General features: G+C 37.4%; 1 protein-coding gene across 1 annotated transcript; it reads left to right on the top strand.

Moving 5' to 3' along the window:
* The first annotated feature begins 748 nt into the window (after positions 1 to 748).
* LOC134756324 (proteasome subunit beta type-2-like) lies at positions 749 to 9,347 on the top strand. The gene is made up of 4 exons (XM_063693155.1): positions 749 to 839; positions 6,525 to 6,718; positions 7,521 to 7,680; positions 9,184 to 9,347. The coding sequence occupies exons 1-4, from the start codon at positions 788 to 790 to the stop codon at positions 9,333 to 9,335; spliced, it is 558 nt and encodes a 185-aa protein (XP_063549225.1). The 5' UTR covers positions 749 to 787; the 3' UTR covers positions 9,336 to 9,347.
* The last annotated feature ends 3,398 nt before the right edge of the window (positions 9,348 to 12,745 follow it).

The raw sequence follows: 12,745 nt of genomic DNA, 5'->3' as shown, positions 1-12,745 counted from the left end.
AAATGATATTTCGTACATAAGTTCCGAAAAACTCATTGGTACGAGCCGGGGTGATGTGATAATAATATCCGGACAGAGATGTGACGAAAGTACGAAACTAAGGGTTCCGTTTTGCCATTTTGCCCACGGAACTCTAATACCTAATGCAGCTATCTGTTTAATACTATACGAAGGGAACGAAGTGATCAATTGATCATTATATCAAAGATAGATATAACTCCGTAATAGATGGATACAGGCTAAGGAAAAAATGTGCCTCGAAAATCACGAAAATTTGATTCTCGATCAGATGGCGCCACTAGCTTTGGCCTACTCTCGTATAGAGGGCGTTGACGGTTTCGTTTGTTATTTATAATTTTAACGCATATCAGTGAAAGAACATGGGTCAAAACCATATAAAAATAAAAAATGCAAATAAAATAATCATTTATCCATATTTAAATACATTTTAACGTGCTTTTATAAATCTTCATTTTTAGTTTTTAAGTATGTCGGTAGATGGCAGTGAATTTACAGTGGTTACAAAATTTACTATGACAGTACCGCTCTATCTTATTATATCCTCTTTGATTATATTAAACCTCCCTAAATACTCTGCCATAATATTAAAAACTGACGAACAAAGAAGAAAATATGTGACATTATAACATTTTCAACAAATACAGACACAGTTTTGCTTTGTGCCGTCATTTTTGATATATTATATTATTTTGGATTTATTTATTGTATAGCTAAGTTAATAATGGAACTGCAGTGCATACTCGGATTGAAGTGCAATGACTTTGCAATGATTGCAGCTGACCAGATGGTCATCAACAGTATAATTGTGATGACTGACGGTAAGTCTACTTACGAAAGCTCTGCATATATTTTACAGGATCAGAATGTGGAAATGCCAAATGGCATTAACGTGAGACACTTCATTCGGTTCTTGTCTGTTTTATCTGATTTAATATCTTTTTATTAATTATACAACAATTTCATTTCAAATGTAATCTGATAAAGGTCAAGTACAGAATATGTGTAATACAAATTTACCATTTTTAGCAGTCCAAACTTCACGAAATTTACAAATAAGAGCGACAAAATCAGTGCTTTACCCGCGTTTACCTAAACGTCCATCAGAAAAAAAAAATACTAATTTAGTCTGTTTTCAAAAAATTGATCTGATAAAAGGCAAGATAAGAAGACGTGCTAATAGAAACCAGTACTTGTTATTTCAATTAGGTAACAAAAGGTGTACAATTTCACCGACTAAATATATTAATTTTACATTTTTGCGACTAAAACCGACACCGGCCTCTTAATCGTCACCACCATCAGACAGCTAGATGAGAAATTAACTATTCCATCTTTCCTTAAACTGTGTCGAGAGAGTTAGGGTAGGTGTAGACTGAATTTTTATTTAAAAAAGATTCCCATAGGAAAATTTAAGAAGCTTCTTACTGCACTTTTGAACATTTTTCGTCGGTACTAGATTTGGACAACGCACACAATATCTGGTCTAGTACCTACCTGAACAGTACGAAATTTCGAGCTTACAAACCAAAAGTAGTGGGTGCAAACGTTGTTCGTGCCAATGACTTTCTCAATAAATATATCAATATTACGGCGTAAGGAATCATTGCGAGGAACCCTGCCTGCAAGCATATGTTGATTGATATTATCCATGTAGCTTCTCTACACGATGGCCCAGCGCTGGACCAGCGAGATGGCCATGCGATGGTTGAGAGCACTATGGAATGGAATGGGCCAAGTGTAGATGCGTACGCACCATCGCTGGTCCACTACCTTTGATGAGCGGACGAAAAACCGACACCGTGGCCATCCCATCGCCATCCCGCCACGCCATAAGCCATCCAACACCACTACCCTCTCTAATACACGCTGCCCCATCGTGTAGATGAGCCATAATAAATGAAACAAGTAAAACACTTTGACACCACGCCATTGAAACTGTTAAAAGGGATTAACGCTGTCTTCATCAGGTTACCACATTATGATGTACTTGCATAAATTGAGAATGAATTGGAGAAGATGAGAAGTAGTAGGTTAGCGTGGTATGGGCATGTGATGAGGAGGAATGAATGCCATATAGGCAAAATAATGTAGGGATGAATATTGATGGACGGAGAGCGAATGGTAGACCCAAAAAACGATGAAAAGATTGTGTGAAAGAGGATATGAGAAAGAAAGGAGTGCTGAGGTGACGAAAGATAGAGGAGAATGGAAGAGAAAAACATGTTGTGCCGACCCCACATAACGTGGGATAAGGGCAGGAAGAAGATGTACCTACTTGCATGAATTGTCTGTACTCAGCTTAACGCCGTGGAAAATCTCAAAGCTACATTAAAGATCCCAATGTCTCAGAAAAAGAGGAGGCGACGCTAGTGGATTTTTAACGATTTCCCCTACTTTAGTTTAAGTGCGTTTTCACATTGTCCGATTCGATATCGGATGTAGGATCCTACATCCCGTACTCAGGCCGCGGGCGCGCACCCGGGCGCCGTCTTTAGCGGTCGCGCACAAGCATTATGCGTACACATATACGCATACAAACAAATATTATCGGTCCGACCACAGATTTAATACTATACGCTAGATGACGCAAATACCACGATTTGGATTGAAACCAAGCGTGCCGACTTTTTCATACAAAATTTACGCATAATATAATTTTAAAATTACTTATCTGTGATAGGAAATATGTTTTTGCCTTTGGGTGCTTGCAATTTTTGGGCTGTTGCAGTTAATTATCATGCAACGAAGCATTTTTTAAGTTTTTACGGACGTCCGGCTGCAACAACTGACGCGCGTGGACTGTAAAGTGCGACGGTCAACCTCGACGCTTGGTCGGGGTTCGGACACGCGAAGTAGATGCATTTGCGTCTTCTATGGTATATTTATTTCTGTGGGTCCGACAGAGCTGACGGGGGGCTCCGACATGGCTGAATTTATCGGAAGCGCCTTTCCGATATCGGATGTCGGAAGGCGCCTATGACAAAAACAGCTGCAGGAGAGTGCCATTGGCATTAACTCCGCCTTTTTTGCGTTATTAATCATTTTTAGTAATAATGACTTATTAAATGCATTAATGAATACAGAGAAACATTTTACAGTTAACTTTCTTCCGACATCCGATATCGGATCGGACAATGTGAAAACGCTTTAAGGAGAACGTTCTATCTTTAGTTTTACTTTACCTTATTTCCTTCGTTTTTTCCTTGTCGCTGGGGATTCTTTTCTGAAATTGTCTTTTTTCTTTGTCTTTTCTAAATTTGATATTTAAAATTACCAATTTAATGACTGAAAGCAATATAATGAGTTTTTTATTGTCTTGTCTTTTCTGTTTCTTGAACTAGGCATAAGGATGAGTCAAGAGCGTGTGTTGTATTACTTAATAAACAATAACCAAAGTGTATGGAGTCAAAATATTCTTTATTCAAATAGGCCTAGCAACAAGCACTTTTAAATTGTCAAGTTATATCAGAGCAATTTATTGTTGCAGTTATTATTATTCTTAAAACATTGAATTATTATAGATATGTCAAACTTAATAATAAGAATTTCATTCCATATTATAAAAAACCTAACATAAGAAAATGAATAAATAAAGAGAATTTCAAATTTTTATAAAAAAATACGACACCATAGGTACATACGAGAATAGGAGCAATTTTAATTAAAAAATTCTACGCTGAGAGACAGGTAGTGCTAAACTTACTGGCTCTAGAACTTTAGTAGTTTAAGTTTTAAATATTACCTTAATCTAAATATCAGAGCAATTTATTGATGCAGTTATTATTATTCTTAAAACATTGAATTATTATAGATATGTCAAACTTAATAATAAGAATTTAACGATAACGTGTACAGACATTGTTATGGCAGGTGTCCAGACCTCTCAGCAATAGCCCAATCTTTTGACCAGCCAAACTTCAATCCATAAACCGGTATACTGTTCACTTTTTCTACAATAGACCCAATGCCTGCTGCGACCGGTTCATGGGTGTCTATTGTTGCACCTGTGAACGGGTTCCAGCAGGCATTCTACATGACATTAAAGCTCTCCAAGGGGCATCTACGTGTTGGATCTATATCCCCACGCAAGCCTATCAAAAGACCGGGATTTATAGGTATAGGCCCGTGAAATCCAGAAGAATTTAATTCCATATTATAAAAAACCTAACATAAGAAATTGAATAAATAAAGAGAATTTCAAATTTTTATAAAAAAAAATACGACACCATAGGTACATACGAGAATAGGGACAATTTTAATTAAAAAATTCTACGCTGAGAGACAGGTAGTGCTAAACTTACTGGTTCTAGAACTTTAGTGGTTTAAGTTTAAAATATTACCTTAATCTAAATATCAGAGCAATTTATTGATGCAGTTATTATTATTCTTAACACATTGAATTATTATAGATATGTCAAACTTAATAATAAGAATTTAATTCCATATTATAAAAAACCTAACATAAGAAATTGAATAAATAAAGAGAATTTCAAATTTTTATAAAAAAAATACGACACCATAGGTACATACGAGAATAGGGGCAATTTTAATTAAAAAATTCTACGCTGAGAGACGGGTAGTGCTAAACTTACTGGTTCTAGAACTTTAGTGGTTTAAGTTTAAGTTTTAAATATTACCTTAATCTAAATATCAGAGCAATTTATTGATGCAGTTATTATTATTCTTAAAACATTGAATTATTATAGATATGTCAAACTTAATAATAAGAATTTAATTCCATATTATAAAAAACCTAACATAAGAAATTGAATAAATAAAGAGAATTTCAAATTTTTATAAAAAAAAATACGACACCATAGGTACATACGAGAATAGGGGCAATTTTAATTAAAAAATTCTACGCTGAGAGACAGGTAGTGCTAAACTTACTGGTTCTAGAACTTTAGTAGTTAACATTTCTGATTTTGTGTTTCGTATCTTACATTGTTAATAAATATCGCTGATCGTAAAAAGATCCTTAAAGCTTACGTAACAAAGTTCAATATTAAAGGATTATTTATTACATTTAGCAAGGTTATGGTATTGTACCTTTCTGTTATGTAGGCTCACATTCGATCAATCATCTTTAATGCTCTAGGGACGCATGCAAATTACGCTTGAGGTGTATTAGGTATGTCAGTGATGTATTGGGGACAAACAACGTTCAACATATACATATGTATAGTTTTATATGTGCTGTGTACAAACCAGCCCATTCATTCAAGAGATGGGATGTACTTCAGTTAAATTTATGATAGTGGCGGTGACGTGTGCGAAATTTTGAGAACTTTCGAGATGAAATTATTTACAAACTTTCCGTCCTTAGTATACGAATAATGCAGAGATCACCTCAATATGCTGGATCTTGTGGAGGTGTTGTGGAGTATATAGGGCTGTATGGATGGTCAACTCGCGGCTAGGTACCAGTGGTACCACACATAAGGCGCTCCCAATGACCGTTTATTAATAATAGACGCGTGACGTTCATAGTTGACACAACTAAAATGCAGGCAATATCGCCGCTATACTTACTCAACCTCGTATCTGCAACACTCATTTGATGACAAAAACACCCGTATTCCGAATAAAAGAAAAGCGACATTTCCATCAAATGATTGTTGCAGATATGAGCATGGAATCCATAGATATGAGGTTGAGTAAGTATAGCGACGATATTTAGGTGATTGTGACAATCTTGACACATTGGCGTCAGCCGTACGACTTACTTAATATAGGTTCCGGATATTTGATGACTCACGATCGAGCGCCTGTGGTGCCATATCTACCTCCCTTTACTTACATCCTCCCGTACTCATTTAGTAAGGAAGTGCGACTGCGTTTTTCAGTTGCGTTCATGATTACGCTCTGTAGACATGTATGTAGTTTTTTTTCCAACAATGAAATCTAGGATTCTAGGGATGAACATGGACTAGTTACCAATAGTTTTAAAGTTTGTTGAACGCAACTTTGTAACGCTTCTCGTAATATTGAAATTTTCAAGTGTATAGGATGACTCACGTTAGACCGGGCCGTGTCAGGGCCGGAGCTTCCGGCGCTTACTTTTCTATGACATGACAGGTGATCACGTGATGCTTTCCATAGAAAGCGAAGCGCCGGAACCTCCGGCCCGGACACGGCCCGGTCTAACGTGAGTCATCCTTAAAGGATAAACTATTGCATATAAGTACAACATTTCATGATCTTGACGAGTCTCTTAAATTTTGTAAGACACTGATAATACATATACCTACCTCTTCACACTTTAGCCACACATTATATAAATATTGTAAACAATGCTCTTATTGTTTGTTATACTATCCTGGAGGGGAGGATAGGAAGGAAGCGGGGTAGAGGAAAACCCAGACGCAGCTTTTTAGATCAAGTGAAAGAAAAAGTACGTCGTGTCGTATCATAAAGTCAAAGAGCAGGATAGGGAAAGCTGGAAGATACTCCACCGACAAGAGAATAACTCTTAAGTTAATGATGATGATTGTTTGTTATAGACCATGAAAAGATCTTCAAAATCAACGACAAAATGATAATGGCCGTCGTCGGCGAACACGGTGAAACCCAGCAGTTCGTCCAGTACCTCATGAGAAGCATGCATTTGTACCAAATAAGAAACAATTACTCGCTAGATATTGGCGCCGTAGCGCACTTTGCTAGGCGGAATTTAGCTGATGCTATGCGTAGATCTGTAAGTACTGTCAACAGTTAAGTCATTCATGATTCAATCACCACCTTGTAAATTTCCCTTCTCTCGACACAGGCTTCCTCTCATTGAAGAGAAGGTTCAGAGCATAGTCAGCCTATCAGGCCCAATGCAAGATAGTCACATAATAGTTTTAATTTGTAAGGTGGTTTCTATTTGTTGTTAAATTGCCATTAATAAATTATTGTCACATAATTGTACCGAAAGTTCATAATCTCGCATTCAATGTGATAAAAATGATCCTCCTCGACATCTAGAACGTGTCTATGCACTTCTGGTCATAAGTTATTAGTGCCCCGGGGTCAAATATATGCCCGAATTTTTTCATGTCCATAGGAGCTGATCAGTTTTAGTTTTTAAGATGTCTTCTTAATGATCAATTAAGTGTCACCTGATGCTGTTTATTCTGGGCATAAGAGCACACAATACACCGGTATACAGGGTGGCTAAAAAATAAGTGCATTGCCGTTGCCAGGGAGGTTTTGGTACTGAGCAACTTTTACTATTAAAATTAGTAAATTTTCGGGGTTGGTCCCATAGTAAAAGTTGCTCAGATAATCCCAAAACCTCCCTGGCAACAGGAATGCACTTATTAAGTAGCCACCTTGTATATTATGAACTTTACTCTCCATCATCGCTTTGTTAATCGAACTCAGATTCTATCGATGGATGTTAATCTGCCGCCGCGGGGTGAGAAAATTCCATTCGTGCCTGGGTGGTGTTGTAGCCATTATGTAAACAATTTATATTAGTTGTATTGTGATATAGTCACCTTTTCTATCCCCAGAGATCATACAACGGTGCCCTCTTAGCCGGCTACGATGAAAAAGAGGGTGGGCAACTATATTTCCTCGAAGGTCTGGGAGTGAGTCTGCAGATGCCCTTCGCCGCGATTGGCCTAGCTGGCATGCTGAGCTTGGGCGTCCTGTGTCGGTACTACAAGCAAAGTTAGTAGTTTTATTTATGAAATAACCAGCGGTGTCAGCATGGTTGCATTTTTATCACCTGTCACTATGCCTGTCACTTTCGCACTTACATACTTGTTAGAACGTAACGGGCATGGTGACAGGCGATAAAAATGCTATAACGCTAAGCCCGATGATGACAAATATTTGTCATCATAGCTGTTCATCGTAACAGGGGCTCATTTCTCGAACGGTATTAGTCTAATAATATTAGTGTGTTGCCATGGTAACCCATACGATTTGACAATGCGTGCACTAATAAAATTAGTCTAATAACGTTCGAGAAATGGGCCCCAGCTGTACTTTCTCGAGTTGGGAGTGAGTCTACAGATGCCGCGTTCACTGCAATTGGCCCAGCTCGCATGCTGAGTTTGGGCGTCATGTGTCTGTATCATAACCCAAGTTACCTTTTATTCCATTTTGATGATGATGACAATAAGGGCATTATAAGTTTCTAGTTTATAGAAAAACGGCACGAAAGTTATAAGATTTTTAATGTAACCATGGGTCATGGTCGGAAAATTCTAACTAGAGGAATATTCCTTCATCCCTCACAGGAAACTTCGGTGAGCAATAGACAGAGTTCTTATTTTTATTGAACCTCGTGATCCCTCCCTTAAATGCATTAGTCTCTGCGAATGCCGCATTTTCTCGCTTATAGACTGTGCCTAAAGGCCGATACAGACGGACTGCAAACCAACTGCAATTTGTATGGTAACTGCACCGACTGCACGCCAACTGCAACGACGGCTTGCGGTTCCCGTACAAGTTGCAGTTGGGTTGCAGTCCGTCCGTACCGGCCCCAAAATAACTGCTTGGAGCAGTCGTGAGCCAATGAGAGACTGGAACTTCCCCAGTTGGGCCTAAATATTGCTCAATTCACGTTTCGGTTAGGCTTACTTAGGTTCACCATGCAATTTCGAACCTCATTGCAGTCGCATCTATACAGTCGTCATCGGATATATCGGAGCGGCCGAGATGCTCACAAATATCTGAACACACCTCTATTGTCAAGGCGTTAGAGTGCGTGTTCAATAGTAGATTGTTAACCAAGTGATGAAAGGCACCCATTTCTGCCGAGGTATTTTGGCGCTCGAACACAGAGCGCCAATAGTCCGAGGCTGAAATGATGCATTTCACCCGAGTTAAACACTCTTCTTTTGATTTCAAATACGAGGAAAGTAAGATGCATGTGTTTTTTCAAAACATGACTAAGTACACATTTTTATAGTATTTCTTGAGGCAGGCAGGCAATATTATGGAATGGAGAGTCAAATATCAGAATGGAAATTGTATAACAAAAACTCAAATTTCAATTGCTTATTACTTCGAACGTAAAATGCTCTAGTGCGGACACGTATCATTTTCTGCACATATTTGAGAACAACAATAACCCTCTTTCAGAGCATGAGAAATGAAAATATGTTCGAGCATCTGGCAGCTCCGATATATCTGGCGACTGTACGAGAAATCCCCTCTTTCTAGACCTAACAGAATCAGAAGCGTACGAGGTACTAAAACTGTCGACACAAGAAATCCAGCAACGTTTCATCGTGCAGCTGCCCAAGTTCCAAGTGGCCGTGGTCTCTCAAGATGGCGTCAAGCAGTTGCCTACGTTACAGCATGGATCTAAATAAATTTTACGGTAATTACAGTTTATTTTTCTCTGCACATACCTTTCACCTTAGGTAAGGTTTTTTACAATAATGAATATAAAACTAACATTTTATACAACAACAGTTTATAGGTACTTAATAGGAGAATCCAGCCTTTTATAATAATAATAAATAATAAATATTCTTTTATGTTTTGTGTATTATGTTGTGTTAAACGAAATACTTAAACTATTTTGTAAGTAAAATATAAAAACATATACAAAAACAAGTGGACATCCGTGGTCTCTGCCTAACCCTCCGAAAAATAGGCGTGATTATATGTATGTATGTATACAAAAACAATACAAAATACATATACAGACATTATACTTAAATTAAATATTTTTCCAATCATCAGGATTATGTTTGTGATGCAATTCTAGAATCACATTCCTGGGGCCTATTTCTTGAAAAGTATTAGACTACTATTACCTATTTAATTAGTCCGCGAACTGTCAAGTCGTATGGGTTACCATGGCAACACACTAATAATATTAGACTAATACCGTTCAAGAAATGGGCCCCTCATTTATTTTACCACAATGTGTTGAATCTCACACCCCCCCCCCTCCTCCCTACCTACCCCTCAGGGAAATAGGCGTGATTATATGTATGTATGTATGTATGTACGTGTTGAATATTTTACGACTATTTTTTCGTTATAAAATTTACTGAAGTAATAGTACTTTTTTATACCATGTCGGTGGTAAACATGCATACGGCCCGCCTGATTTTCATTTTTATCGGATTCTTATGACACAGCGTTATAATGATATTATTAAGATATTTAATTTAATTGATATTAATGGAACCTAAACTGTGGATTAAAACTGTCGCCTGCGGTATTTCCGGACCGATATACGACCCTCAAACCTTCAAGAAAGAGCGTACTCCCATCTTATTTGTATAATTAGTGAAGTTCAACCGAAGTTCTTCAAATTCAAGAAGGCCGGCAACAAACTTACAACCCCTCTGGTGTAGCGGGTGTTCATGGGCGGCGGTAATCGCTTACCATTAAGCGATTCGTCTGCTTGTTTGACTCCTATATTACAAAAAAATGACACCATGGGCCCATTTCTCGAACGATATTAGTCTAATATTATTAATGTGTTGTCATGGCAACCCATACGAATTGACAGTTCATGGACTAATAATATTAGTCTAATATCGGACTTCCGGTTCGAGCGCCATCTTGATAGTTAGCCTCGTGATTAATTACTTTGTTTTTCTTATTATACAGTAACCTAATGTGGTAGTGTGCAGTGAATGGAAAATTAATTTTGAAGCGCGTTTAACCACCATCTTGGAGTCAACGGCCGGTAGTCCACGTGCTTCTTGTAAAGTCTAGCTATCTATTTACAAGAGCTAACAAATCACCGTACACTGTCTTGTACAACCGTACAATTTTTGTCGTTTTTAAACCTCTTAATACCTTGATACTGGCGAAATAGTCCCACTGGGCTGAAGCCATAATTTTAAAAAAAGAAAAAGAAGAAGAAGTCTAATATCATTCAAGAAATGGGCCCCATGTAGCGGTCAATCTGTTAGTTTATAAGTTATGGGATTTTAAGTGATATTAATACTACCTATAATTTTTCCTACAAGTCAATTTCATAACCTCCAAACATACCATCGCCCACACTGTTAACTGACAGTTCGTAAATCTTATTATTACAAGAGGCATAAGGTCCAGCGATGGACGTGTGTTTTGCTCTGCTGTTTGTAAAGTCGCCATCAGATATATCGAAGCGCCCGAGGTGTTCACAAATATGTAATATCTATATACATATATAAAACGTAAGTTAGTACCTATTTTTTTTATATAACGTAATACTGCATGCACTTCACTGTTAACTGGTTAGCGTTAAGGATTTTTTTTTCTTATCTTCTTCATGAATTTATAATGTATTAATAATACTTATATTTTCTTTTATCAATGTCTCCCGGAGCCTTAAGCTCCAGTTGTATATAAGCTCCGAATAATCAAAATTTTTGTATTTATTAAGTGGTGAACGGTGTTGGTCACACATACTGTAAATAGTGTTAAAACTACTATATTTAAGTTTCCCTTGTAGTGATTGTTTGTTTACCTAAATAAATTGAAAAAAAAATATATATATCTGAACACGCCTCTATTGTCAAGGCGTTAGAGTGCGTGTTCAGATATTTTAAAGTCTCGGGCGCTCTGATATATCTGATGGCGACTGTACTATAATATCTACCTATGTTATGTAGTGATAGTACACTACCGTGGTGATAATAGGTCTGTCGTGTGCCGCCTCTTATCGTCATACCTTGACGTAACTATTTGTATAGATAACGTATACTTATAACACATGTCGAGACATAGTGCTCGTATAGATAATTTAATGTCTAGGTGCCTACATATTTTTCTCTCCGAATCCCTTTGTTTGACATACTTAAGGGGCCCACTGACTATCAGTCCGCCGGACAATATAGGCCTGTCAGTTGTTCGGAACTGTCAAATTTTTGTTCTAACTGACAGGCCGATATCGTCCGGCGAACTGATAGTCAGTGGGCCCCTTTATTAAAAGTCATAATCAATCAATCAATGCGGTTAATCTGGTGCGGATATCATCATTGGTATTTTTGGGACGAAGCATGTTGCTGATTTGCATTTGTAGCCACCTGACGAAGCCTGCGTTGCGGATTTTTTACGTTTTTATATTATTTTTTTAAATTTTCTCAAATTCTGTATTTTATTTTTAATGTAGTGTGCAAATAAAAGAAGATATTTTTTGTATCAATTTATACGTTATTTTCAGGCAAAAACCCATAGATAAAAATTACAAATTAAACTTAAAAATACATAAAATAACTTGAACTTACATTACATTAAAAATGAAATGTAAATTAGAATTACAATTAAAATTAAAATTACAATAAGTAAATGTTTAATTGTTATTATATAAATGAACAAAGTAACTTAACACTACATAATAAAACTAAAGAAATACACTAAAACTAACTAGAAAATACACATTATCTATACTAAACATAAACCCCATTCCGACCCCCACCCTGTCCAAACGTGCCAAATATACTTGCGGCATTGCCGCGGTGGATAGCAAGCGATATTTTTTGGACCAAGTAGGAGCCTGAACGGGGATTGCAACCTCTATCACGCAAACGCCGCCCCAAGTCCCTTAATCCCTTCCCTCGTCCCTTAAATTACAATTAACTTTACATTGTACACCGTGCCTCTAGAACCCATATGTAGGTCATTCCAGTGCCCCCAAAGTGTACCAGCTGGATTTCCAGGGATGAGATAAAGCAGACTGTTTTCTTCTTGTCCTCAGACTTATCCCATTATCTGGGGTCGGCTCTCCTTGTCTGCCTTTTCCACTGTTCCCGGTTTTGGGCTACGGTGT

The sequence above is a fragment of the Cydia strobilella genome, chromosome 3 (genome assembly GCF_947568885.1).
Source record: "Cydia strobilella chromosome 3, ilCydStro3.1, whole genome shotgun sequence".
Classification (NCBI taxonomy): Eukaryota; Metazoa; Arthropoda; class Insecta; order Lepidoptera; family Tortricidae; genus Cydia; species Cydia strobilella.
The sequence above is the reverse complement of the archived record's forward strand: the minus strand, read 5'-3'. Positions and strand labels throughout refer to the sequence as shown.